General features: G+C 38.4%; 1 protein-coding gene across 2 annotated transcripts in view; it reads right to left on the bottom strand.

The window, feature by feature from the left end:
- The window catches only part of ITGA2 (integrin subunit alpha 2), a 108,920-nt gene extending 82,766 nt beyond the window's left edge, over positions 1-26,154 (bottom strand). For both annotated transcript variants that reach the window (XM_012740411.2, XM_076008018.1), the window contains exon 1: positions 25,887-26,154. In XM_012740411.2, coding sequence (XP_012595865.1) covers positions 25,887-25,950 — 64 coding nt within the window. In that variant the 5' untranslated portion in view covers positions 25,951-26,154. The remainder of the gene's footprint in view (positions 1-25,886) is intronic.
- Between the last annotated feature and the right edge of the window lie 620 nt (positions 26,155-26,774).

Below are 26,774 nucleotides of genomic sequence, written 5' to 3'. Positions count from 1 at the left end.
TGCTTCAGTGCTCCTTTGTATTTTTGGATAAAGACAAAAAGAAAATGCAAAAGAAAATAAGATAGCAAATTAAACAGAGAACCAGAATTGGCATTCAGAATACTAGTGTTTCCAATCAACAGTTTATCTTTACCCTATTGTGCAGAACTCAATAAATGTTATTTGAATATATTATAAATTGTCTTACATACTAATAAGAGCTTGGGGAGATGATACCAAACTTTCCTCATTTTTAAAATATCTAATGCTTGAAAGAACACACATGTCTAAGTATACAATGACCTCATTATTTTTCCCCATGAATTAGACTTCAGCACTTCATGTAAAGGCATGAAATCATGATGGAGTTCATTTTTTCACCTAGCAGTTAAATTGTATTATATATGTGTATGTCTATAGATATACTCATATGTATCTATACACATATGTTAGATACATATATGTACGTGCATACGCACACATATATACTGTATTATTAAAGAATGTAATACAGATTGTTTCATCTTTCTGTTGAAAATACTCCAAAGTCTTGCCATTGTACTGAGAGAAAAATTCATTTTCCTCACCATAGTTTCCATCTGGCCCTTGTGTTTCTTCTGACCTCACTTCCTACCACTCTCCCCTTGCTCACTCTGTTCCATCCACACTCACTTTCCTTCTGTCCCTTGAACACATCCAGCTCATTTGCTTAATTTGGCCTTTGCAGCTGCCTGTTCCACTCCCTGTAACATTCTCCCCCAACTCAGCATGTAGGTCATGGCATCTATTCGTCATGTAGGTCTTTGCTCAAATAGGTCTCTGCTCTCCTCATAAAGACTTCCCCACCCCTTTATCTAACAGTAACACTTTCTCTGTGGCAGCATCACTACTGTAGCAATTATCCAAAATTATCTTATGTATCTACATTGTTTTGTGTCTGTCTCTGCCTACTAAAATGTAAGCTCCTTAAGAAATCACACCTTGTTTCTTATGTTATGTTCACTCATATTTTCTCAGCATCTAAGTTAATGTTTTTGAATAAAATGCATTTTAAATTAATATATGTTCTTCAGTGATGATTTGGAATATAGAGAAAATTGTATGTGTGTGTGTGGGCAGAGGAGAGCATAGCCTGTCATTGTAATGCAAGTGTAGTTAATGTGAATCTATTTTCTTCCAGTATTTTTCCTCTATTGTTGAAACCATAATGTATATCCTAATTCACATTCTACTAATTCTTAATGCTTATGTCTGCCTGCCTATGCCAGAATCATCTTGACTGATTTTATCCCCATAACAACCTTGTGCAACAGTAAAACCTAGCTGTTGTTACCAATTGACAAATAAGGAAACTGGAACTCATCTTTCTTGCTCGAAGTCACACTATTAGTGGCTGAGCTCTGAGTCTTGTTTTGGCTTATTTTCTCAACCTTATTGTCTAGCATTTCCCTTCATAAATGGTCTATTTATTTTCCTCAGAAAACATGTCATTTTTCATCATCATACCTTCATTCCATTGATCCTAAATCTCTCCTTTAATGATTTCTAGAAATCTAAAAAATTAGTTCTTAATAATCAATCATTAAAGGTATGTTCAATATTGGGGAGTAAATATGCAAACTGTAGCATATGAACTAGAAGGAATTTTATCCTGCTATTGAAAAAACAGCAATTGTGAAGGCTATGGGTAGAATGAAAATGCTTAATGAAAACAATAATATGCCAATATGATATTCAGAGTAGAAGAAAAAATTTTAAATATATATGAATATTAATACAGCAAATGGTGCAATTGTGAGTAAAATTTGCTGCTTTTAAATTTTCCTTTGGTATATTATAATATTCTTGTAACAAATAAAAATAGGAAAGCAAATTACTTCTCCTACGCCAGACTAGCAGGATAGTTAACATAAGCTATTTTACTTTAGCCTCTTTTTGCAGTGTTTAACCTTATCACAACCATAAAGATACTGTTTGTAATATGTAAAGGGAAACTCTGGCCCATTGGGTTGGATCTGACTCTGACTTTCATTTGCTTGGTATGCGCTAAGAATTGGATCTCTACATTTATGCCTATATACTTAAAAGCACATGGTTATACATGTCTTTAGTTTCAATAACTTAAACAGCCACATGATAACACTTCAATTCCATGGAAGTTTATGTTGGTAATAAGTCTTTTGAATGCACTAGTCATATCTGTATGATGATCTGGGTTTTCTCCATGATTCTATGGTTTTCCTCTCTGCCTTCACAACCATCCATAATATAATAAAACTGATAAATTTATACGCACACACTCTTATTGAATGAATTTTATTTTCACATTTAGTCATTTTTTATTCTCTCAACAAACTTTTACTGAGTGCTTACCATGTGGTAGACACTGTTCTTAGTGCAGAATGAGAATTACACTAATCCCCCCTTGTCCACAGGGGATACATTCTATGACTGAAACTGCAAATAGTGCCAAACCCCATACAATATATACTGTTTTTCCTATATATACATACTTATGATAAAGCTTAATTTATAAATTAGGCACAGTAAGAGAGAAATAACAATAATCAATAATAAAACAGAACAATTATAAAAATATGCCCAAATCATTATTTTTGCACTTTGAGGCCATTATTAAGTAAAATAAGGGTAACTTGAACACAAACATTGAACACCAAACAGCTGATAACCAAGATGGATACTAAGCGACTAAAGGGCAGGGAGCGCAGATAGCATGGAGCTGCTGGACAAAGGGACAATTCACAGCCTGGGTGGAACAAGGTGAGACTTTATCACGTGCAATTTAAAACTTATGAATTATTTACTTCTGGAATTTTCCATTTAATATCTTCGGAGCACAGTTGAATGCAGGTAACTGAAACTGTGAAAAGCAAAAATGTGGATAACGTGGATAAAGGCAGACTACTGTATAAGATACCATCTCTTCTATAAATTGCTCACAGACAATACAGATGAGTCATAAAAGGATAATGTAGTGGGAATAAGGAACATTTACTCTGCTACTATGTGAGCAAGTTTCTTGCCCTCTTGAGGCTTCATATTTTTGATCTCTGAAAATAGAGATTTATCTAAGTCTTTTTCCATGTTTAAGATTTTATTAATTTATATATTTTGCACAAGATAAAAATTAATTGCCATTGTTTATTATGAATGAATTACTTGTTTTCTCCTTTAGGATTCAACAAATCACTGAATCATTTTTAAAATTTATTTTACAATTGAATTTTTAAAAAGCACCTTTTATTTTTATTTAAAAAAATAAAAAAAATGTTTTAAAGAGTACCTCACCCATTTTAGATACGACTTCCTCAAGAATAAATGTAATTTCTAAAACAAGTATTTTTATATGTTTTCTAGAATGTTCTGTGTGTTATTCAAAAGCTATATCATCTAACAAGGCCTTAAGGTACACCTAACTTAAGTAAAGTCAGCGAAACCTCACAGTTCAATACAAGTCTGACTGTTTAAAAATAGCAATATCAAAAAGCAATAAATGCTGATATTTAAGACAGGATAATTTCTTTCTTCTCTAAAAGTAAAAGATAAAATTGTTTTTTAAATATTTAAAACTCCCCAGTCAGTGCAAGTCCTATATGAATGATTTTGTAGGAAAGTTAAAGACGACTCCATCTTTTAGTCAACATAAAGGAACGATGACAGGATTAGTCTGTTGGGAGACACAGTCCTTCCTGGGTCTCTTGGCCCTCTGTATATCTTAATGGATGTGTTAGTTTCCAATGCCTGCTATAACAAATTTCCACAAAGTAGGTGGCTTAAAACAGCAGAAATGTATTTTCTCACAGTTCTTGATGGCAGAAATCCAAAATCAAGATGTTGGCAGGGCTGTGCTCCCTCTGGAGGCTTCAGGGGAGAATCCAGTTCTTGGTTCTTCTAGCTTCTAGGGACAGTCGGCATTCCTTAACTGTGTCTATATCACTCTACTCTTTGTCTCTATGGTCACATCACCTCCCCCTCTGTATGTGTGTCATGTCTCCCTCAGCTTCACTCTTATGCGAACACCTGACATCGGGTTTAGGTCCCAATCAAGTAATCCAGGATATTCCCTCTCATTTCAGGATCCTTAACTTAATTACATCTGCAAAAAACCTTTTCCCCAAAAGGTAACACTCATTGGTTCTAGTGATTAGAACATAGACATATCTTTTTAGAGGGCTGCCATTAAGCCCACCACACTCTACTATCTGGCCTCCCAAAATTCACATCCATGCCACATGCAAAATACATTCATTCATGTATCCCAACATCTCCAAAAGGCTCAACCAATTATGACATTAACTCTGAGCCCAAAATCTCATCTAAATATTAACAGCTCAAAAGTCTCAAATCTCATCATCTCAATCAGGTATGAGTGAGATGCCAGGCATGATCTATTCTGGGGCAAAATCCCACTCTGTTTTCCAAGTTCCATCTGACTGTGAACCTAGAAAACAAGATATCTACTTCCAAAATATAATGGTGAGGCAGGTGTCTGATATACATTCTCATTCAAAAAGGCAGAAATTGGAAGGAATAAAGGGGTCACCAGTTCCAAACAAATTTGAAATCTAGCAGGGAAAATTCCACTAGATTTCAGGGCCTGAGAATAATCATATCTTGTTCAGGGCTCTGTCCTCCTGACCCATGGTAAAACCATAGGTCTATGGGCAGCAGCTCCACTGGTCTCTGCCTTTGTGTCCCTGTAATTCCAAGATGGCAATGTTTCTGCTGTGATAACATTCTTAAAAACATTGCAGTTCTCTTATGTGTGTCGTGTGGAATCCATGCTATTGGACAAAAGAGTTCTCCACAGGAAATATATCTTGTATAACCTCATCTCTATTCCTGACCTCTGCTGGGATGGGTGAGAGGTTCCAAGAATCACATACTTAATCTGTTTGGCAAAAGGTCATCCAGGCATAACCTTTGCCTTCAGCGCATGCTTTCCTTACAACGAATCTTCTAATATTCGGTCTTAGTTAGTTCGACTGCTATAACAAAGTAACATAGACTGGGTGGCTTACAAACAACAGAAATTTATTTCTCACAGTTATAGAGGCAGAAATGTGAGATTGGGGTGCCAGCATGGTCAGGTTCTGGAGAGAACTTTCTTCCAGGATGAGACTGCCAACTTCTTGTTGTATCCTCACAAGGCCAAAAGAGAGCTAGCTAGCTCTCTAGCCTCTTCTTATAAGGGCACTATTCCCATTCACAAGGGCTCTACCCACATGAGCTAATTACATCCCAAAGACCCCACCTCCAAACACCATCACACTGCAGATTATATTTCAACACATGAATTTTGGAGGGACACACAAACATTCAGTCCATAACATTCAGTATATATATGTTTAAATGTTTCTGAATGGTTTTGCAATATGGATAGGCTGAGGATTTTCCAGATCATTAAGTGCTGGTTTCTTTTTTTATTTAACAGATCCTTCTTCAAGTTACCTCTTTCCTCTCATATTTTGCTATATTTAGCAAGAAAAAAGCCAGCTATACCTTCAATATTTTGCTTGAAAATTTGCTCAGCTAGATATACAAGTTCATCCCTTAAAAGTTGTGTGTTTTCCACACAACTATAAGACACAATTAGGTCAACTTTTCTGTGATTATATAATGAAGATCACATTTCCTCCAGTTTCCAATAGCATATCCCTTATTTCCTTCTGAGTCCTCACCACAAGCACCTTGCACATTCATGTTTCTCCCAACAGTCTTCTGAAGGCAATCTACAAAGACACTCTCTCCAAATAAGGTAATATTCATAGGTTTTGGGGAGTAGGGCAGAGACATATCTGGGGGGCACCATTCAACCCCCCACTACTATGGCTATGCCAAGAATATAGGATCCTGACTACTGTTTACTTGGCCATTTCTTGGGGTTGTGTTTATAGTGAGCAACATGAAGGATGAGATAATATCTCCCCCAGGACGAAGAGCAGTTTTCTGATTGCTTGCTATAAAACAGCAGGTCCACCAAGCTCATTGCACTTTTTCCATCTGGGCCCCTGCACGTAACCACCATGAGACTACAGTGGGACAAGCGGAGCCGTGTCAGCATGCTCATGCTCATGCCACTTGCTGTGCTGTGAGTAATAAAGTCCTTTGTCTCTGACTCACGAATCGCATGCCATCTGTCAGCATCCATGAGACAGTGACAGGCTAATGTATTAGCTTGTCCATAGGGTAAAGTCAAATACCAGACCTGAGAGAGTGAAGAACAAAATCTCTGCAGTCAGGAATTTGAGGGCTGAATGATAATGAAAATGTATACCTCAAGGGCGTTCAGAGAAATCTTGGGAGGGCATTGCATTTTATTGTAGGAATAAAATGGAAATTTGAATGAATCTTATCTTAATTTTAAGACGCAGAGAGAGACTCTAGCTGACATCTGGCTAACAGCATCCCACTTCATGATTTGTGGCTGTTTGTTTTTTACAATGTATGCATCTATCATTTATTTGATAATTATTCTGTTTTCATATCACAAAACTATGAGCATCACTTCCACAGCCAGAAATAAACCCCTTACTATACTGGTAAGGCTGAGGGGGCCTTATGGACTGAAATGTGTCCCCCTCAAAATTTCTATATTGAAGCCCTAACCCACAATGTGATTGTATTTAGGGATAGGGCCTTCAGTGAAGTAATTAAGGTCAAATGAGGTCATAAGAGTGGAGCCCTAATCCAATATGACTGGTGTCTTTATAAGTAGAGGAAGGAACACTACAAGATCTTTCTCTCTCAGTGCACACACAGAGGAAAGGCTATATGAGGACACAGGAAGAAGGTGGCCATTTGTAAGTCAGGGAGAGAGAGTCTTCAGTAGAAACCAACCCTGAAGCACCTTAATTTGAACTTCTAGCCTCCAGAACTGTGAGATAATGTATTTCTGTCCTTTAAGCCATCCAGTCTGTGATATTTTGTTATGGTAGCCCAAGCAGACTAATACAGGGGAAAGTAGATTATATATATTATTATACCAGAAATTTTCAATTTACTATTCCAGGTTTCAAAAATAATTTTGTCAATATATATACATGCATATATATAAATACAAGGAGAGATATATATTAATGCCAGATGTATCATTTAAGGTTCATATTTTATATAAAAAATCCCAAGGTTTATGTATGTGTGTGTGTGTGTGTGTGGAGAAAAGAATTGCATCAAGTACTAGAGTACTGTGGCTCATGTTTAGGTCATTGCAAGGCCCTTTCGCATTTCAAAAATTCAATCTTTCAGGCCATGAACATCTCTAAACACCCACCGCAATTGCTTCTTGCATCCATTTATTATGACAGTGCTTCTTAACAACTCAGTAGATTCTCTTGTTTTTTGTAAGGATGCTGGAGGGTGAGCTTCCACCCAGTAGACTCACTGTCTCTCAGTGGCTCAGAGGGAGACCTTGAAATACAGGAGAAAGAGTGTTGGCCCAAGAGTCACTAGCAATACCACCTCATGAGTTCATTTTCTACTTTTCTGCTTCTTCCTAAATATCTTGCATGTGAAAGGAGAAACTCTCTCTGTCTCTCTCCCTTTCAGTAGAATTTTTGTGTAGTTAGCAAGTCAGTACCTGTTGCCTAACTTGCTTGGTAACAAGATATGTCTCATATATCTTGAGGCCATGCATGGAAAAAATAGACATAACTAAAGTCAGTCTTTCTTCTATTATGTCCTGCTCACAGGTCACCTTTCCACAAACTTTTGTTTGGGGTCTTCCCTTACCCTTCTTTGAACTCCCCTGATACTCACTGTTTGCATCTCTGACTGTAGTGTACTATCTGGAAATTTTACTGATTGCCCAATGTACTTCTCTAATATGTTTTTTCCTAGTTTTTGGCTCTACATCTTTTGATCTCCTCTTCACATGAAAAAAATTTTATAAAATCATATTTTCTAAAGAGAGTAAGAAAATTCATTATTTTTCTAGAATCATAAATTATACATTTTTTTTTTGAGACAGAATCTCACTTTGTTGTCCAGGCTAGAGTGAGTGCTGTGGCATCACCCTAGCTCACAGCAACCTCAAACTCCTGGGCTCAAGCGATCCTCCTGCCTCAGCCTCCCAAGTAGCTGGGACTACAGGCATGCGCCACCATGCCCGGCTAATTTTTTTCTATATATATTAGTTGGCCAATTAATTTATTTCTATTTATAGTAGAGACGGTGTCTCGCTCTTGCTCAGGCTAGTTTCGAACTCCTGACCTCGAGCAATCTGCCTGCCTCGGCCTTCCAGAGTGCTAGGATTATAGGTGTGAGCCACTGCGCCCGGTCCATAAATTATATTTTAAAAATTATTATTTATAATTAGGAAAAGCTCCTTTCATTTTCAAACCTCCTTATTTGTGATGTTATGTAAATGTTTAGGATTGTTTTCCAAGTTCACGTAGGAGCTACAATATTTCAAGACACCTCAAGTTTTCTTTTACAGTGATTAATCCAGAAACTCTGAACTGATGAAATTGATTAATTAGCTTGTTGCTAATATTCTTGTTGAAATATATTGTTAGGGTGGAAAAGAGACCCTGATCTCAACTTTTGCATATTTAATAAAATATTAGGCAATATGAACACATGGGAAGGGACCTGCACAGTGTGGGTCCCTGAAATTTCAGCTTCACTTGTTTTATAGTAAATATGCCTTTGTTCCTAAAGGTAGAGACTATGTCTATTTTTTTCACTGATATATTCCCCAGTACTTGGAATAATGCCTAGCACATGGTTATAGCTCAACAATAATTATTTAATAAACAGATTATTTCACCTTTCCACCTATCAATAAGTTATGCATATAATGGGAGATCAGTAAAGATCAGTTTAATAAATAAATAAAGGTCAGTTAATAAATAAATCCTCAGAGTACTGGACTAATTCAAAGGAAGATGCTTCAATGCGCGTTATTGAGCAGATATGTAGATAGATGGGTTAAAAGATAGATTAATTAACATATATACATATAAGTACATACATATGTACATGCAGATATACATACATTTTCTTTTCTTTTATTTATTTGTGAGACAGAGTCTCATCCTGAAATGGCATCATCATAGCTTATAGCAACCTCAAACTCCTGGGCTCAAGTGATCCTCCTCCCTTAGCCTCCCAAGTAGCTGAGACTATAGGCATGCATCAAGGCACTGGGATAATTTTTCTATTTTTTAGTAGAGATGGGGTCTCACTCTCGCTTAGGCTGGTCTTGAACTCCTGAGCTTAAGCAATCCTCCTGCCTTGGCCTCCCAGAGTGCTACTATTACAGGTGTGAGTCACTGCACCTGGCCTACAGTTTATTTTTTATTCAGAATTTTAGAGAACATTTAACATTTCTTTATCTAGCTACAGAGGCACCCTAAAAATAAGACTGACTATATTTTGGGGTGACGGAGTGGCAGAAGTATACTAATACTAGAAGTATAGCTTTATTTTAACCAAAAGTCTACTTACTGAGCAAAGCCAATAGTACATTATAGTATCAAGGAGCTTGGCCTCTGAGGTTTGAACAGCTCTGTGACTTTGGGCAAACTTTCTATTCTACATAAGCCACTGCTTTCTCATCTGTAAAATAGATAGATGTGTTTACCTCACTGTGGTCAGAAAATGCACATAAAACTCTCAACCCAGTACCTAACAAATGATAAGTACTTAGTAAAGACTGTTTTTTTTTTTTTACTATTAATATCATCATATACTTACTGGGGATAGCACATTTTTTGAAAAGTTTAATAAGGCACACCAATTTATGATTCCACTTTCACCTCTAACATGAAAAGCATACCTTGGAAAATTCCTAACTAAGTTTCTGAAAGTTACTGTATAATGGGTAGGAGGATGGCATGGTACTGCATTTTACCAAGGCAGACTAGAAGCACACAGCAAAAGCCAAGAGAGCATTATCTGTCCATGGACCTTCCAGGAAGCCACACAAACAGGAAGTGGGGATACTCAGACCCTGACTCTGCAAGTAAGCAAACAGACTTCAAACTCTAAAGTTTCGCTAATCATTACCCAAAATATGTATGGCAACGGGAAATGCTTGGTCATAGGTCACATTAGATCTTTTGAACACATATATAACCACAGGAAATCTCGTTTTTCAATAGCATTGTCTTCATGCTGAAAGGAAAATAATGCAGGTAATGCCTCTTCCCACCTCCCCATCCCAAGGAATAAATAAAGCAACTAAACTTAGAAACTATAGGGCCTTTGGAAATGACCACACACTGTGTAAAGATTTAAGCTCAAAATGTTTGGCTTATAGCACTTAAAAAAAAAAAGTTAGTACAAAAGCACAAAATGACCCTTACAACTTCTTTTGGAACACAGTGGCAGAAAACACCCCCTTGCTTTCATCAAAAAACAAAAATGCAATTTCCTTTAAAAAGTCTTTGTTTTAAGTGTCAAACTTTACATTCACTAAGGATCTAGGTGCTACCATTCTCCTGTACAGGTGATATTAGAATTGAAAGGAAGAGCTTCTGGAAGGGGCTGCCTTGAATTCCCCAATTCCCCTAGTGTTTGACACTCTGTGGGCATATGATAGGTGCCCCATAAAAGACCCTTGAAAAGGTCCCTTAAATAAATGGATGAATACCAAGTATATGATTTTTTTGAAAATAACATTATATATGCTTTTACAATCTGCAAAATGCTTTTCCATTTATAATCCCATTTGATCTTCCCAATAACCCAACAAGTTAGGGAATTGTTTACCTGTGACTTTATCTAAAGTCATCTGGAAAAATGATGGCTTTCAACTTATTCTTCAGAGCTAGAGTTCTCTCTATGATGCCATTAACATTAAATGTGCTTCATATGTTTGTTGAGTGCAGTGGTTCTCAGTTGGGAGCAATTTTGTCCCTCAGGGGCTCTAGTAGTGTCTGGATACATTTTTGGTTGTCACACAGGTATGTGTGTGTGTGTGGGGGGTTAGCTACTGACATCTAGAGGGTGGAGGCAAGGGGTGCTGCTCAACATCCTACAATGCACAGACCAGACGCTTCTACCTGACTCCACTACTCTGAGAAAAAACTAGCCCCAGATGTCAATAATGACAATATCTAAACCCTGGTCTAAGCAACGAACTGTTTTGTAAGCACCAGTAAGTTGATTAAGTTACTGCGGTGATTTAAAAACCTTGTCTTGGAATTTTTTGATACCCCTGCCCCCATCAAAAGGCAGAGTCTAAGTCTTCTCCCCCTGAATCTGGGTGAGATTTTGTGATCACTTTGATGGACAGATGCAGTTGCATAATTTCTGAGTCAAGGTTAGAAAAGGCTGTGCAGTTTCTGACAGTTTCTTTTGGGATCCTCACCTTCAGAATCCTGGTTGCCATGCAAGAAGTCAGCCTACCCAGGGGGTGCCATGATGGAGAGGCCTGAGGATATCACAGGAAGAGGGAGAGCTACCGACCTCTTGACAGTCACACATGAGAGACCTTGAGCCAGACTGCCCAGCCATTCTCGAAGTCCTGACCCAAGGCACCATGAGAGATAATAGATGAGGATGTGGTTTTATGCCACTAAATTTTGGGATGATTGATTACAGGGCCAGAGATAACCAGAGCAGTCTACAGATTTAGTTACCTGCAGTCTGGCAAACAGAATGTCTTCCCTCTCCCCCTAAAGGATTCTGACCCATGAAAGTGTGGAACTCTTATGTAGAGGATTGCCACTCCTCAAGTGAAAATGGATTGTAATCAGCCTGTGAAAAATAAAAGACAAAGGGCAGTTTGTCAGAGAGATTGTGAGAGGGAGATCTGAAAGGCGTCTCGAAATGATTGCACACTGCAAGTTGGAGTCCTGGGCTTTAGTCACTTCAAAGCTGGTTATTATAAAAATGAGGCAGGATAATGAACTAGAGGATCTCTTGAAGTTTCTTCTAGGACTAAATTCTAGAATACCCTAATCTACAAATATTTTTTAAAAGATAGGAATTTTAAAATTGTAATTTGAAAAAATAATGTACCTTCATGGATAAGAAGAATAAAGATCAAAATAAATAGTAGTAAAGCACTACTTTACATCCATCAAACTACAAACATAAATGAAAATCTAATGTTGGTGAAATTGGTAAATTCCCACATTATAGATGGCCACATAGTTTAGTGTGCAACAAGAGCTAAAAAGTACACATAATCTTTGGCACAGTAATGCCTCTTCTGGAAATCGTCCAAAAGGAAAAAGAAAAGAAAAAGCTTCTTGTACAATGATGTTTATAGCCACGTTTTTTTCAGTAGGGGGTAAAATATCCCACAGGAAACAACCTAAATATCTAACAATGGGACAATAGTTAACCAGGACATGGCAGGATGCATTAAAGTTATAAACGTGAAACACATATGGAAAAGTGTATACAAAATACATTAAGTGACAAAAGTATAGTATTCATTTTTGTATAAATGGTGAGTATACCTATGGAAGATTTCATTCACGCACAAATATCATAAGAAATAAATCTAAATATTTTTTATGTTAAGGTGAGTATTTTTCTATAAAGATATTTAAATATTCCCACTTTATAAAGAAAAGCTTCTATTAATTGAAATTATAATCATGTTTAGTATTTCAATGGACACATTTACTTCATAGTTAAAGGGGAGTGATTAATACAAGCAAATACACAGCTTTACATAATAAAAATGAGCTAAATTTACTAATTAAAAATATTTTCTACTATAAAAGGAAATTTTAAGATTACTAATGAATATGGAATATCATTTTAACCCATTTTGGAAAAAAAAACCACTTTTCCTTCAGTTAAAATGCCACATCAATAAATAGTATGAGGGAAATTTGGAAAATTAAAACTCAAAAATTTTTTTGAAAAAAAGGAGACCCTTAAAATGCCACTCTAGATTTTCTGTTTGGGTAATAAAGGACTTGATTATTTGAACCAACTTTCCCGCTGAAGATCACTGAAATAATTGGAAGAAATATAAAAAATATACTTAAATATCTTCCTAAAGCAAGTCTTCCTAAAAGCATCGAATTGCTAAGAAGATGGGGAGAAGAATGAAATTTAGAGAAGTAACCTAGTTAGATCACCTTGTGTCTTGGTAGGAGGTGAGGTCAGGGAGAGGGATTTACCAATCCTAAAAAAGAGAGTGAAATGGGACCTGTCAAAGTGGGACATCTGATAAATCACCCCATGAATAGGATTTATACTTAAAACCCCTTTAAACTGCCCCTCAGATGACATGTGAACCATAAGTAAACCAGCCCCTGAATGAATTGTCTGGGTAACCTATGGAATACCAAGTCCTGAAATTAGTTGAAACTGGTAGGGAATAACTATAGTGCCTTTAGGGTATTCCTTCAATAGAAGCAGATAAAAATGCTCTCTGTATAAAGGTATCATCCAAGCCACAAATTATTTTCTCAAATAATTTTTTCTAATACAAGTTCCAACAAACATAAATAGGCACCAAAGCAGAGAAGACAACATAAATGAGAACCAGCACAAACAAAAGAGAACAGAAACACTGACAAGTCATCCAGATAATGAACTTAGTAGACAAAAATGAGAAAACGACTAGCCTTATGAAAGTTGTGAAGGAAACAAGCTACATTTAAACAGTTCAGCAAAGAAATATAGAAAAGAACCAAATAAACTCTAAATCTGAAAAATACAATAACCAAAATTAGGTCAATGAATGTTTTAACAGCAAGATAGATGCTATTGAAAAGAACTGATGAATAGTAATATATAACAAAAGCATGAAATATGAACAGGCAGATAGAGGGAATAGAGTGGAAAGAGTAAGAAACATAGAGGATAGAGCAAGAAGTTCTAACATACAGTCTATTCTCTCCACGGTAATGTTCTACTGAGTTGTGAATACTGAATTAGTGAATACTCAATCATTGCTCCTAGGGGAAATGAAGTTTCTGAGAGTCTCTGGTCACAATGTATTTCATCAACCAATCAATACATTATCCTGTTTTATGTGTGTGTCTGTTTGAAGACATCTTATTAAATATGTATTATTGATTCATTAACACTGAACACTTGGCCAACAGATTGTAACTCATGCCTAGTAGAAGCTTATTTAACACACACATTTTCTCTATAAGGTACATCATATCCTTTTTTGCACTTAGGAACACTAAACAGCACTTTAGCACCACACTCTGAGGCCATTTTAAACAGTGGAATCATCAACAAAAATTTAAAATGTTAAAAAAAAAAACAACAACACCTTAGGGCTAAATAGATAGTGAAAAGGACACTTATTTATGGTATGGAGCTGAAACAGAGAGGAAGAGGATAGCCTTGTTTGACCTCAGTTGACAAAGTGTGCTTGTTGAGTCATTATTGAGAGAAATTAAAGAAGACCTAAATAAATAATATCAGGTTCATAGATAGGAATATTTAATATTATAAAGATGTCAATTCTCCCCAAATTAATTTATGGAGTCAATGCCACTAAAATTTTTAAAAAATTCATAGATATTTGTTAATAATCTAATTCTAAAATTTATATTGAAATGCAAGAATAGCCAAATTCTCTTGAAGGGGGGAAAAAAGGTGGAGAGGTTGCTCTACTGGATAGCAGAACTTATTATAAATTCACTATAATTAAGGCAGTGATTGGAACAGACCAGAAAACCTAGAAACAGAATCAAAGAATGACACTTAATTTATCATAAAGATGGCATTGCAGAATGGAGCATCTTTCAATAAATGGTGCTGAGCTAATTTGTTATTTACATAGGAAAAAAAATGATCTTTAATCTCCACATCATTCTCAAAAATCAATTACAGGAAAATATAGGTCTAACCAAAAATAAAAAACAATTAAGTTACTACATGATACAGAAGAATATCTTCATGACTTTGAATTAGGAAACTATTCTTTGAACATAATACAAAAAAACAAAATAAAACTAACTATAAAAACTGTATAAATTTAACTATATTAACATTAAGAACTTTATCAGTACACATCATTGAGAGAATAAAATCCCCCAAATGAGGGGATGGATATATATGCAACATGTGTAAATGGCTCATATTCAGAACATACAAAGAACTACTACTAATCAACATAAAGACAGACAACCCCATTGGGAATCATATATTTACATGTGTCTGGCCAGAATAGGTATTTCACAGACAAGGAAATCCAAATAGCCAATAAACATATGAAAATATGCTAAACTAAATTAACACTTAAAGAAATGTTAATTATAGGCACAATGAGATACCATCCTACATGAATTGAATGGCTAAAATTTAAAATGCCTACATTGCCCAATCTAGGGAAAAACTAGAGCAACAGGACCACTGCTGATAGTGGTACTAAATTCTTACAAGCATTTGGAGAACTGTCAGTATTTAATAAAGATGAATAGTTGCATTCCCTATGGCCCAGCAATTCTATTCCCAGGTATACCCCTGTAGAAATGTATACACAGGTTTACCAAAGGTAAGTACAAAAATATTTATAGCAGCACTATTCATAATAGCCTGCAATAAAACTACCCAAATGACCATCAATTTGAAGGACTAGATAAATTATATTACAGTATATTCACACAATGGTATCCTATAAAGTGGTGAAAACAAAAGAACTACATCTACATGTAACATATAGATTAATCTCACAAATACAATGTTAACAAAAGTCAGACACATAAGAATGTGTACCGTATATTTGTGTGTGTATATTCAGTATTTAAAATTTTGCAACATTAAACACTCAAGTTTAGGAGTTATATACTTAACTAGTAGAAGTATAATAAAAGAAGGAAATTATTGCCAAAAAAGTAAGGATAGAGACATTGATTTGTGATTGAGAACATGTAGCAGCGGGCTTCTGGTGTCCTGGCAGTCATTTTTTCTTTTTCTTTTTTTTTTTGACCTGAGTCTTAAAAAGTTTTTACAAAACTTTTTAAAATACTGTGTTAAACTGTGTTGGGAGACATGCTTCCATGAGTATCTCACACACTAACATATCCACTGAGTATGCCAAAGATGCAAAACCCTAACCATTCTTTACCATGCCATTTCTCAGGGCTGTGTTTGCAATGAGCAGCCCAGAGGTTTTAGGTACTGTCTCCCTGTGGGTCAAACAGCAGGCTTGCTGACTGTTTCCTGTAAGACATCAGGTTCACCAAGCTTAGTGTTTCCTGCCTGTAATGCAACCTACTGTGTGCTCAGGTGTCCACCGGCCCCTGTGTTGCCCCTCTGTGACTTGGCAGGCAAAGGGAACCCACACAAATATGCTAATGCTCAAGTTGCCATGAGTAATAAAGACCTCTGTCTCTGACCTAGGAATCTTATGTCTTCTGCCAGTATCCATGAAATAAAATCAAATCCAAGCTGTGACAAGCTGTGCATTTACTTTTTATGCATTTCTCTATGTGTGTATTTAACAGTAAAAAAGGCTTTAAAATTTACTGTACTTGAATTCTATTTTTTCTCCTTCTATTTTAATCCACCATTTTCCGAGTGCTTACTATATGCTAAGCTCTGGGAATACATTGATAAGTAGGACGGAAGTTTATTTTAAAGACTGTTTTCAGTGGGAGAGAGAGTCATGCTGAAGATAAATTATGGTGCTGCTTTATAAGGATAGAAAAGCAGAATAGGAATGTGTTTTGAGGGAAAAAGGATGTCTGCACTGTCCTAATACTTTCCTTCATCTTGTTATTTGTCAAGAGAGCTATCCTAGTTAGACTTTTCAGGGTAAAGGAGAAACAGTTTAAAAGCAAACAAACTCTGTCAAAAAGCGAGAACAAATTTATTAACCACAGGAATACTTTACCAAATTCAGATAAACTTGCAAATAGAATAGTTTTTGCATGTGCTAATTGGGAAAAAAATCTAGGCATTTTTTAGGTTGGCATTCAATTGGAAAGTGTGCCCTTAATCCTCTGTTAGAGTAATTGTCCTTCATGTCTCATACACTCAATATTCATTCACCAAAATGGTACCAAGAATACTTGGCACAAGTAAAGAAGACATGGGCTTGTCTTTTCAGCATTTTCAGTTTGTAGGAGTCATAGCCAAATAAACAGGTTATTAAAAAAAAAGTGACAACTGCTATGGAAGGGTCCATGTGAGGAATGACATCTAAATTGGATTAGGGGATCCGTAGGCTTCCTGGGGTGCATAAGCCTCAGTGAAGCTGAGATTTAAATGATGCACAGAATGAGGGTTGGGGGCTAAAAGGTATTTCAGAAAGAGAGAACACAGACCAAGGCAAAAGATCATTGGGCTGCACCTTTACAAAGGGCTAAGGTCAAAACTCACTTGAATAATAGCCAAAAAATAATCATAAAATGAAGCTATATATTAAAGTCTGATTATTTGAAGGCAAAAATTAAATACTGTACTAATAAAGAGATTTATTAATTATCATCACATTTATATAAATTACTTAGTCATCTCTCAATGTTGCACTAGATTTTTTCATTAGGGCTAATTATTACATTTTTATACTGGAAGAAAAATAAAGATCACATGTAAGTACTCCATTTTCCAAGGGTAATTTTTGCTTTTTTTCTCCTCAGGCAGTGATGTTAATAAGTACCTAGAAAACTAAGTCAATTATTCTGAAATATCTATTTTATGCAACAGCATTCCGAATACATTTTAGAAAACATTATAAAATCCAAGGTGATTTGGGATGCATATTCTAACATGCATCCAAGAAGCTATTTGGTTAAAGGACCTGAAGGTAACTGGTAAACAATTTAGAATAGAGTTGTCTGAATGAACTGACCAGAAGCCAGCTTGTGTTCAGTCTGCATTTCTACATGGTATCCATGGAAATGAGATCAGGCCTGCACAAAGACAAACAAAGGCCACCTTCAAATGAATCAGGGAGAATGACAACTGCCAATGTTCAAGGCATCCATTGGCGCAATAGCTTTGCTCAGGCTTTTCAAAACACAATGAAGTAATCTCTTATACTAACAATACAGTGTCTACCACTCTTTTATTTCCAATGCTCTGTTTAAACATTAACCTCATTTTTATACAGAAAGCCTTTCAGTGATCAGGAGTTATGTACAGCTTCCGTAGTAAAAACTGTCTCTACTCACTTTAAACTAATAAAAGGAAGAATTGTAGTCGTCCTTTCAGAACACAGAATAATAAGGTACGAATCTTTGCACACAAAATTGCACAGTTTCTATTAACTATTTGGGCAACAGAACAGACAAGACTCTCAAAGGAAGTAAAATATATTTGAAAACTATTAACAGTCTCAATTTTTTATGGAGCTGAAAACATTAGCAAAATATGCAGTTCAAGTTTGTACCGGCTAGTAAATGTAATTTATGTGTACAAGAGTGGGCAGGCATAGCCTGGATGAAAAACTTATATATAAGCACTTTAATTATAACTTTAACAAAATTAAGAATAGACATCAATTTCTTTTCCAATTTATATGATTAAATGAAAATGCTTTACAATGCTTTGCAAACACCACTGAGTTACACAGAATAAAAAGGCTTTAATATCATTCATAAAACCTTTCAAAGCCAACACTAATTCTCTGTCATATATAAGACTGTGATCTCTAAAAAATAAAATTTTGGGGATTTTTATTGTATGAGTTAGAAATAAAGAATTAAAACTGGAGAAACATAAATCTATATTTCTAAAAGAATTGTTTTTTAGAAAAACTGACTAAAGCACTGACATTAATTCTACCACCGGAATTGGAATGTTATATATTACATACCCTAAAAACAGCTTGTTAATCACAACTACTTTAGTGTGGTAAGTATGTTCTGAAACAAAGAAAGATGTATAGATCTGTGCCCTCATCAATACAAGCAGCCACACTTGAGGATGGGCAGTGCCTCTTCCTATAGCTCTGCTTTCTTTCCCTCTTTGCATACCTGGATCAACTTTGCCTTTCTGTTATCAATTAATATCCTCTATGTTTCATATCCCAGAACCTAGTTGGCCTACCTTTGCATGATCACCTGTAGCTTCTAATCAGGGGCTCCTTTTTTGCCAGAGCTCTTATTAGTGCTGATCATGTAACTTTCTCCCTCTTCTTTCTCTCTGATAATGTCCTTTCCATAGATGTCAAAGCTTCTCTCCATCCCTCAGTTTCTCTTGTGTTATGGACCTCCACCACATACAGATGCCTCAATGCAATTTTTAAAAATTACAAGTATACCATGCAGTACCATAAGTAAGAGAAATAAAAAATCCCATTATAATAATTTTTATGCAAACCTCTCCCATGTTTGTTTGTTTAAAGGCAGGTGCTCCCATATCACCCCTTTCACTACTCTCTCCTCCCTTTTACTACCGATCTCTCTGACACTTGTCTACATTTCCTCACTTTCTATTTACTCCTCAGCACACTCTGTTCTGGTTTCTACTTTTTACACTCCATGGAGACTGTCCTTGTCAAGGCTGTCAGACTTGCTTGACTTCTGTGAAGGAGTTGACCCTATTCACCAACTCTACATTCTCCAAATATTTCTGCAGCACCCCATTTCTTGTAGTCCTTTTTACTTCTCCAGCCATTCCTGCTCTCTCCCTTTACATCTCCCCCTCTTCCCCTGACACTCTAAAGTTGTCCCTTAAACTGTGGCCAAAGCCTCTTTGCCTGACTCACATTATCAACTCCATATCTTCAATTATTTTCTAGATGCCAATGAGTCCTAAATCTCTACCCTCTTCTCATTCTCCCACCTGTTCCTAACACTACTATACATAACTAACCATATACTAACTAGATCTGTATACCTGGATGTCTCAAACTTAACCTGTTGAACTGAAGTGATCATCTTTTTCCTCCAGCTCACCCTCCTTCAGCACTCCTTGTTTCAGTAAATAGCACATTAATTGCATTTTCCATGCCAGAAACCTAAGTATCAGCCTTATCTTTTCCCTCTTTTGCTGCCACTATAGCAAATCAGTCACCAAATCCTGTCCCTTCTTCTTCCTTAATGTCTTTCAAATTGGTCCATTGTTCTCTGTCCCTACAGTCACTATCCAAGTTATTACCACCATTCTCTCATGACTGACCTACTAAACTAAAAATAAAACTCAACAAGTTCCTTAGTACATATAGTAATAACATTCATCGGGTGTTGGGCATATGAGAGGGGGTAGAAGGGGACGGGTATATACACATCTAATGGGTACGGTGTGCACCATCTGGGGAATGGACACACTTGAAGCTCTGACTCAGGTGGGGCAAAGGAAATATAGGTAACCTAAACATTTGTACCCCTGTGATATGCTGAAATAAAAAAAATAAAAATAAAAATAAATCTCAACCAGTTCTTTCCTAAATGCTCTTGATCCTTTCATAGGGCCTCCATCCAATCAACTCTCCTCCCTGTCACCAGAGTGATCTGCTTAAGAAGCAAATCTAATCATGTCACTCCCCTGCTCAAGGCCTTTAGAAACCTTCCCATTGTCTTCAAGCTAAAACCCATGCTTGGGTTCAGCACCCTTTAAAGTCTTGTGCTGCCTCTTAGCTTTCACTCTTTAGAAACACCTTGAGCACCATGTTCTGAGCATAATGACCTTCTGCTCTCATTGTGTCAATTTCCTCTTCTGGAACCTAAACATCTGCCCCAGGAACTAGGAGACCTGGGTCTTGTTGCTAGTTATGTTGCTCTGCAGCCTGTCTTACCAGAGTATTATTTTTAGCCATTTTAAAAAGGGGGAACTGGACTCCCATGATCTCCAATGTCCTTCATACCAGATCTAAATTGTACTGGTTCTTTTCCATCCCCATGAAGATTTCTCTGGAGGCTTGACACGTCAATGTATCACAGTGATATTGTTCTATCCTCTGAATTCAACATTTAGTCCATATCGCTCATTACTTGTTCATGAACACATGGCATCTATTATGCTAGATAAACTTACGTTACAGCTCTAAGTTATAGAAACTGATATAATCAAGTTTTAAATTATATGAAAAAAATTTTAAGATGCCAAGAGGTACAATGGCCTTAAATTTCAATAATTCAGAAGCAAGCTCAAAGACAACAGCAAAGTCTCCTTTCTTTCCATCTTTCCATGAGGCTAACCTCAGTATACTGGCTTGTCCTTAAGCTAGCTGACATCACAGTTGCAAGATGGCTGCACTTGTTCCAAACTTCACTTCTAAACCCGACAGTATATTTCCTAGCCAATGTTTCTCTTAGGAGTGAAAGTTTCCCAGAAGTCCCCCAGAAGATCTCCCTCCATGTCTCATTGGCTGTGCATGACAAGCCCCTGTCTAAATCACACACTGGCCAGAGTCATAGGGCCACCAGATTGCTCAGTTCAATCACCCTTCAGACTCCCTGAATTTCCTAGCTATGCAAGAAAAGGCAGTAACTTGATAAATGGACTTTTGCTAGAGAGTAGGATGACAGACTGAAATTGACTGCAATTGGTTAGATTTGAGAGAATTTCCTTTCCCTATGCTTGGACTTGTTTCCAAACAGACTGCAACTTCTCTGAACCATATTTCAAGTTGTCTCTGATTGAACACTGGGCCTAGCACACTGCTTTATGTAAAGCAGGTACTTTATAAAGATATGAGCAAAAATTAGCTTTATGGAATTCACTGAACTAAGTTTAATAAAGCCTCAATGGGTCATCTGATCCATTGGGTTCAGGAATGGGTTTAGGACAGGGTTTAGGAATCACTGTCATACATACAAGCCTATTGTCTCATGATTTGGGATATTAGATTCTTCTTAGAAAGCCATTCTTCTGTGTGTTCTCTTGGTAAATCATTGGTTACCATAACAACTGGGGGGGAAAAAATAACTCTCCAGTTCTTTGACTTGCTGATTAGAGGGCCAACATTCCATGATTCCTCCTCTTTTTTACTGTGCTGAATCTTTCAGTAATATCCTAAGCTGAGCAGGCTTGGTAGTCATGACTAAAGCTTGTGGCTTTAGCAGTAATACTTTTATGATGCCAGGATACTTTTGGCCCCCAATATTTTCCCCATTCTTTCTGAAATTCTTTGTCTATTACACACTGACTGAACATGTGTCTTTATTTTGCTGAATGTCTAAAATTCCATCATTAGATGCTTATCTCTTTACATTAACAGGCTTCCCCCTTTTAATATGTCCAGGGCTGTTACCACATGAAGACAGAGAGCAGTCATCATCCCCTTTGGAGGAATTCATTTAAACTGACACAGTCAATGACTCTTAGTGTTGAAATCTACCTGTCTTGGTGGTCATCCCACAACATGGTGGTATGGGCAACACTGGAATGTTAATTTGTTAGGAAAGGGGCGTGGCAGTGATGATATTTAAGCAATCACTTCCAAACCAGACTGTATATTAAAAATACATGAGTAATTATTTTTAAATACTGAACCCTGAGGCCCAATCCATAAATTCAAGTCAAACAGTAACTCATGAGCTAGTATTTAAGAGAGCAAATCTTAAGTGAGATTGGGCAGGTATAGCTGGTGGGGAGTTCCTTTATCAGAGGGTGGCCAAAGGCAGCAGAGGGGCTGAGGATGAGAGGACAGAGGGAATATTTGGAAAATATTTTAATGCTAAATATAATATGATTAGGTGTAGTCAGAACAAAGAATGGTGTATATAGGCATATGTGTATATATGTATGGCTATGGAGAGTGTGTGTATAGGTGCATATGTGTGCATGTGTGTAGTATGTGTATGAGTATGTTCTGTGTGCAGGAGAGGATATGGTAGAGAAAAAATTGGATAACTGGGCTGTGGCCATATGGGAAAGGACTTTTCATGATATGCCAAGAAATTTGGATTTTACCCTACATGAGATGGGGGGGCCATACCAATTTGAAACAAAGGGACAATTGGATACAGATAAGTGTTTTATAGAGATAACATTGATGACAATGAAGAGAATGGACTGCAGGGATAAGACACAAAATAGAAAAACTAGTTTAAAAGCTACAGCTGTCCAGCTACAGTTGTCCAGGTGAGGACCTGAACCGGGTGGCAGGAGTTGCATGGATTAGGAGAGGACTGACAGAACCTGGAGATTGGCTGTGGGGCTGAAAATGTGGGAACAAATTCCTGGCTTTCATGTTTGCTTGATAATGCTGGCATTAAATAATAGTAGTCAATAAAGGAGAAAATTTTGGAAGACAGGTGTTAAATTCAGTTTCCAAAATGTTGAGTCTGGTGTGTTTATAGAATATCTAGGTGGAGAAATTTGGTGGCTGATGGAAACACTGATCTGGAACTCAGGAGAGGAGTCTGGCTGGAGATACTGGGCAGGGAATGGGCCCAGAGAGAATCTGTAGAATGGAGAGAAGGATCCAGGTTGAAACTCTGCAAACACCAACAAGGAATGAGCCTGTGAAGGAGATTAAGAGTGAGCAGCCAGGAAAGTAAAAGAAAAATCACAGAAGCCAGAGGTGCAAGGTATTTCAGGAGGAAATTAAATATTAAAAGGAAGACTTTTTTACTAGAGAGAAATCCGACTATTTACAGACTGAGGGGAAGTTACAATAGGGAGAGAATTTGAAGATGTATATTAAAGAGGTATGAGGGGTGGGGCAGGGTTCCAGGGGTAGCAAGGAAAGAAGTCATCCAGAACCCAGGTGGAGGGGCTATCCCTGCCTGTGAACATACTAGAGAATGTAAGTGATGGCTTCATTTAAAAATTACATTTGTTTTTCCTCTAAGGGCTTGTATTTAGTTTATAGATTATCTAGGTCTTTTATGATCTCTCTATTCCATCATCAACCTGCCCATTTGCCATTTCAATAATTATAAGCACTTAAATCAAGAATGATCAATGAAAAGTGATAAATATGGAAGTAAACTATGAGTACAGCTTGTTATTAAGCACCTATGAGAAGGTTTATGGAAAGCAACTTTGAATCTAAGTGTTAAAATGAGATTTGAGGGTGATATGTTTCTAAAGTAGCTTGCATGTATGATGGAGAAGATGCAAGGTGTATAAACACACACGCATACCTTTTAAATTTCAGTTTTTGTATATGTTTGTGTTATACAATTGCATATGCATATAATTTATAAATAACTATTAGTATATAAGTGTGTGTAACAATGATGAATGCTTAGAAATTTTATACAAATAGGGTAATGCCATAAAAATTTTTGGATACTACTGAGCTAGACATTTCAATTTTCATGTTAACCTTGGATACTCATGGTATCAAAAACTTATGCTGCTTCCCTATGATCCTCAATTGATATCACAACGACAAAGCTTCATTATAATCATCCTAAATTAAGAGAAAAGCTGTTTCTTGAGTATACAAATGACTGGAGCAGTAGGAGGGAATAGGTACACAAAATATTTTCACAGATGTCATATTGAATCATCTCCTTTTGCCTGCACAGAGCTGTCCTTATTAACTTCAGGTTAAATCTCTGTACTTGACTTCATGCCTCGCAGCAACACATTCCACCAGAGTGTTTCTCTCTGCTCTTTGAAGAACAAGCCTCAACACTTCAATGGCAAGAAAATGACGTTATGTTTCCATAGCTTCTTCTAATATTGGGTAATTACAGAGAGATGAAAAGCTCGGATTTATATTTCTATTAGCTTTTAGGAAGGTTATGGTGTCCCAGGGACTGATTTTCAATGTCCAATCCAACTTTATCTGAATCTCCTAGATTAGGGTTGATGATCCCTCAAAACAGCTCCTGTGGCCCCAGGAGAGAGTGTCTATGAAGCACCACATACAGGTTAGACAGAAAACCTAAGGATGTCCATTGTTTGCTGGGGGTGGGGATGGCGGTGGTATTGCTCTCCTATGTGTGACCTAGACAAAATGCCACATGGTCAACATGGACTAGGATTCTTCCACATTAAAGAATAGCAACTGGCTGAAATGTCAGCCTTAAAAGGATGTCAGCTTAGAAAACATTTCTCTTCTTTGTAACAAAAGCACTTGAAAATCAGAGATGAGTTTTCTGTTTTGATATCTCGTTCCAACCACAAGATACAAATGTGACTCCTTCCCCCACCACACACACACACACACACACACACACAAGTAAACCAAAGTTATTAAACTTATGCACACTCTAGGTTCTGCATAAGGCTGCGGGGGGTGGGGGATGGGGGGGAGTACTGAAATACTCCCGTCGCTCCCCACTGCCAACCTTATTTCCCCTAGTGCAAAAGCAGCCAGGCGGCGGGCGGGCCCTGCTCACTGCAGTTGGAGCTGCTGCTCCAGTTACTTCTCTGTGCCGCATCTATGGTCAAGAAAGTGGGAAGAACTTTTCCTGGCCTTAATTTATATTCGTTGAGTAGATGACGTTAGAACAATAAGAGGAAGGCAGAAGGGAAGGAAGAATTCCCCTCTGACAGAAATCTAAGAGACGCTTGCTTTATTCCGTGTACCCTATGGGAAGGAACACCAGCGCTTCGTCCTGAACTAAGAGTCGGGGGCATTATTCACGCCCTTGGGTAGAAAAATAAGCATCTGGGGTTCGGAGTTTTCTGTAAAACCGCCAGGCATCGCGCTGGGGAGCTGCAGGCTGCAGACCAGCGCTGGATTCCGGGTTGCCCGGGTCGCTGGCAGGCCGGCACCTGTCTGAGCCAGGGGAAGTTGGGCTGCTGGACTCGCGATCCCCAGGATACCCACTAACCCCCATTCCCTTCCTGTATGCGTGTGCGTGTATGCGTGTGCATGTGTGTGTGTGCCTGAAACCAAAGCGTTCGTTGAGGTGACTCTCTGGAAGGTGCTTCTGTGGAGGGTGTTTAACAGGCGGGGTGAGACACGCCTTGTGGGGACGCGAGACCTGGGAGGGCTCTCCAAGCAGCTCCGATGGCTGGGAGCCCGGGTCCACGTGGAATCCAAGCGGAGGCTCTTGCCGCCAGGTCCCTAGTCTGCCAAATCCCTCCCTCACGCCCCCGGGACCCGCACAGGTCCCCCAGGCACAGATGCGGAGCGAACGCCAGCTTACCTTGACTGAGCGCTAAGAGCAGGCGCAGCAGCAGCGGCGCGCCCCCTGGCCGTGCCCGCCCCATCCTCGGTCTGCCCTGGGGACCGTAGCCGCTCGGGTCTGCAGAGGACAGACAGCCTTGGCGGAGAGACACAAGAACCCGAGACTCTCAGAAGCTGTGCAGAGGGCTTCTGTCCCCCGCTCGGGTGAGAGCAGGGAATGTAGCCGGCAGCTCCCGGGGCGCCGAGGGCCCGCCCCGGCCCGCCCTCCCGCCGGGGCAAACTCCGGATCTGCCCCGGCCCCGCCCAGCCCCGGCCCGCGCCCGCGGCGGCTCCGCCGCTCGCCACACCCCCGCCGCACCTGACTCCCTCACCCCGCCCGCCCGCATCCGGGAGGTGGTGGGGATGGGACCGCGCGCCTGCGGGCCCTTCCTGTCCTGGACGGACTGGCCGGGCACATCCGACCGGCAAGCGCCAGCCCTGTCACCACTCCGCCCCCACAGCCCGTCCCCCGCCAGCAGGAGAACCCCCAGGTCCCCGGGACAACCCTGGCGCCTCCGCAGCGCTTTGCCGTCCGGGGCTCCTGGCAGGGGGAGCGGCGAGCTAAACCACCCTCAGTTCCTAGGGCCGCGCGGTGCGTCGCTTTTCCGTCTCTCCAACGAGGGTGGAGAAAGGGACAAAAATAAGCGCAGAATTGCCAGGTTAGAAAGTAACTCATCAGGAAAGATCTGCTCACAAGTTATGATTATCCGGGGTGATATTTAAGCATTACCTGCTGCAAGAGCAACGTGTGTGTGTGTGTGTGTGTGTGTGTGTGTGTGTGTGTGACAGAGAGAGAGAGAGAGAGAGAGAGATCATCATTCATTCCTCTCCTCCAAGATAATAAAGAGCTCATTTAATTACTGAATTT

This window comes from Microcebus murinus, chromosome 11 (genome assembly GCF_040939455.1).
Source record: "Microcebus murinus isolate Inina chromosome 11, M.murinus_Inina_mat1.0, whole genome shotgun sequence".
Lineage (NCBI taxonomy): Eukaryota > Metazoa > Chordata > Mammalia > Primates > Cheirogaleidae > Microcebus > Microcebus murinus.
The sequence above is the reverse complement of the archived record's forward strand: the minus strand, read 5'-3'. Positions and strand labels throughout refer to the sequence as shown.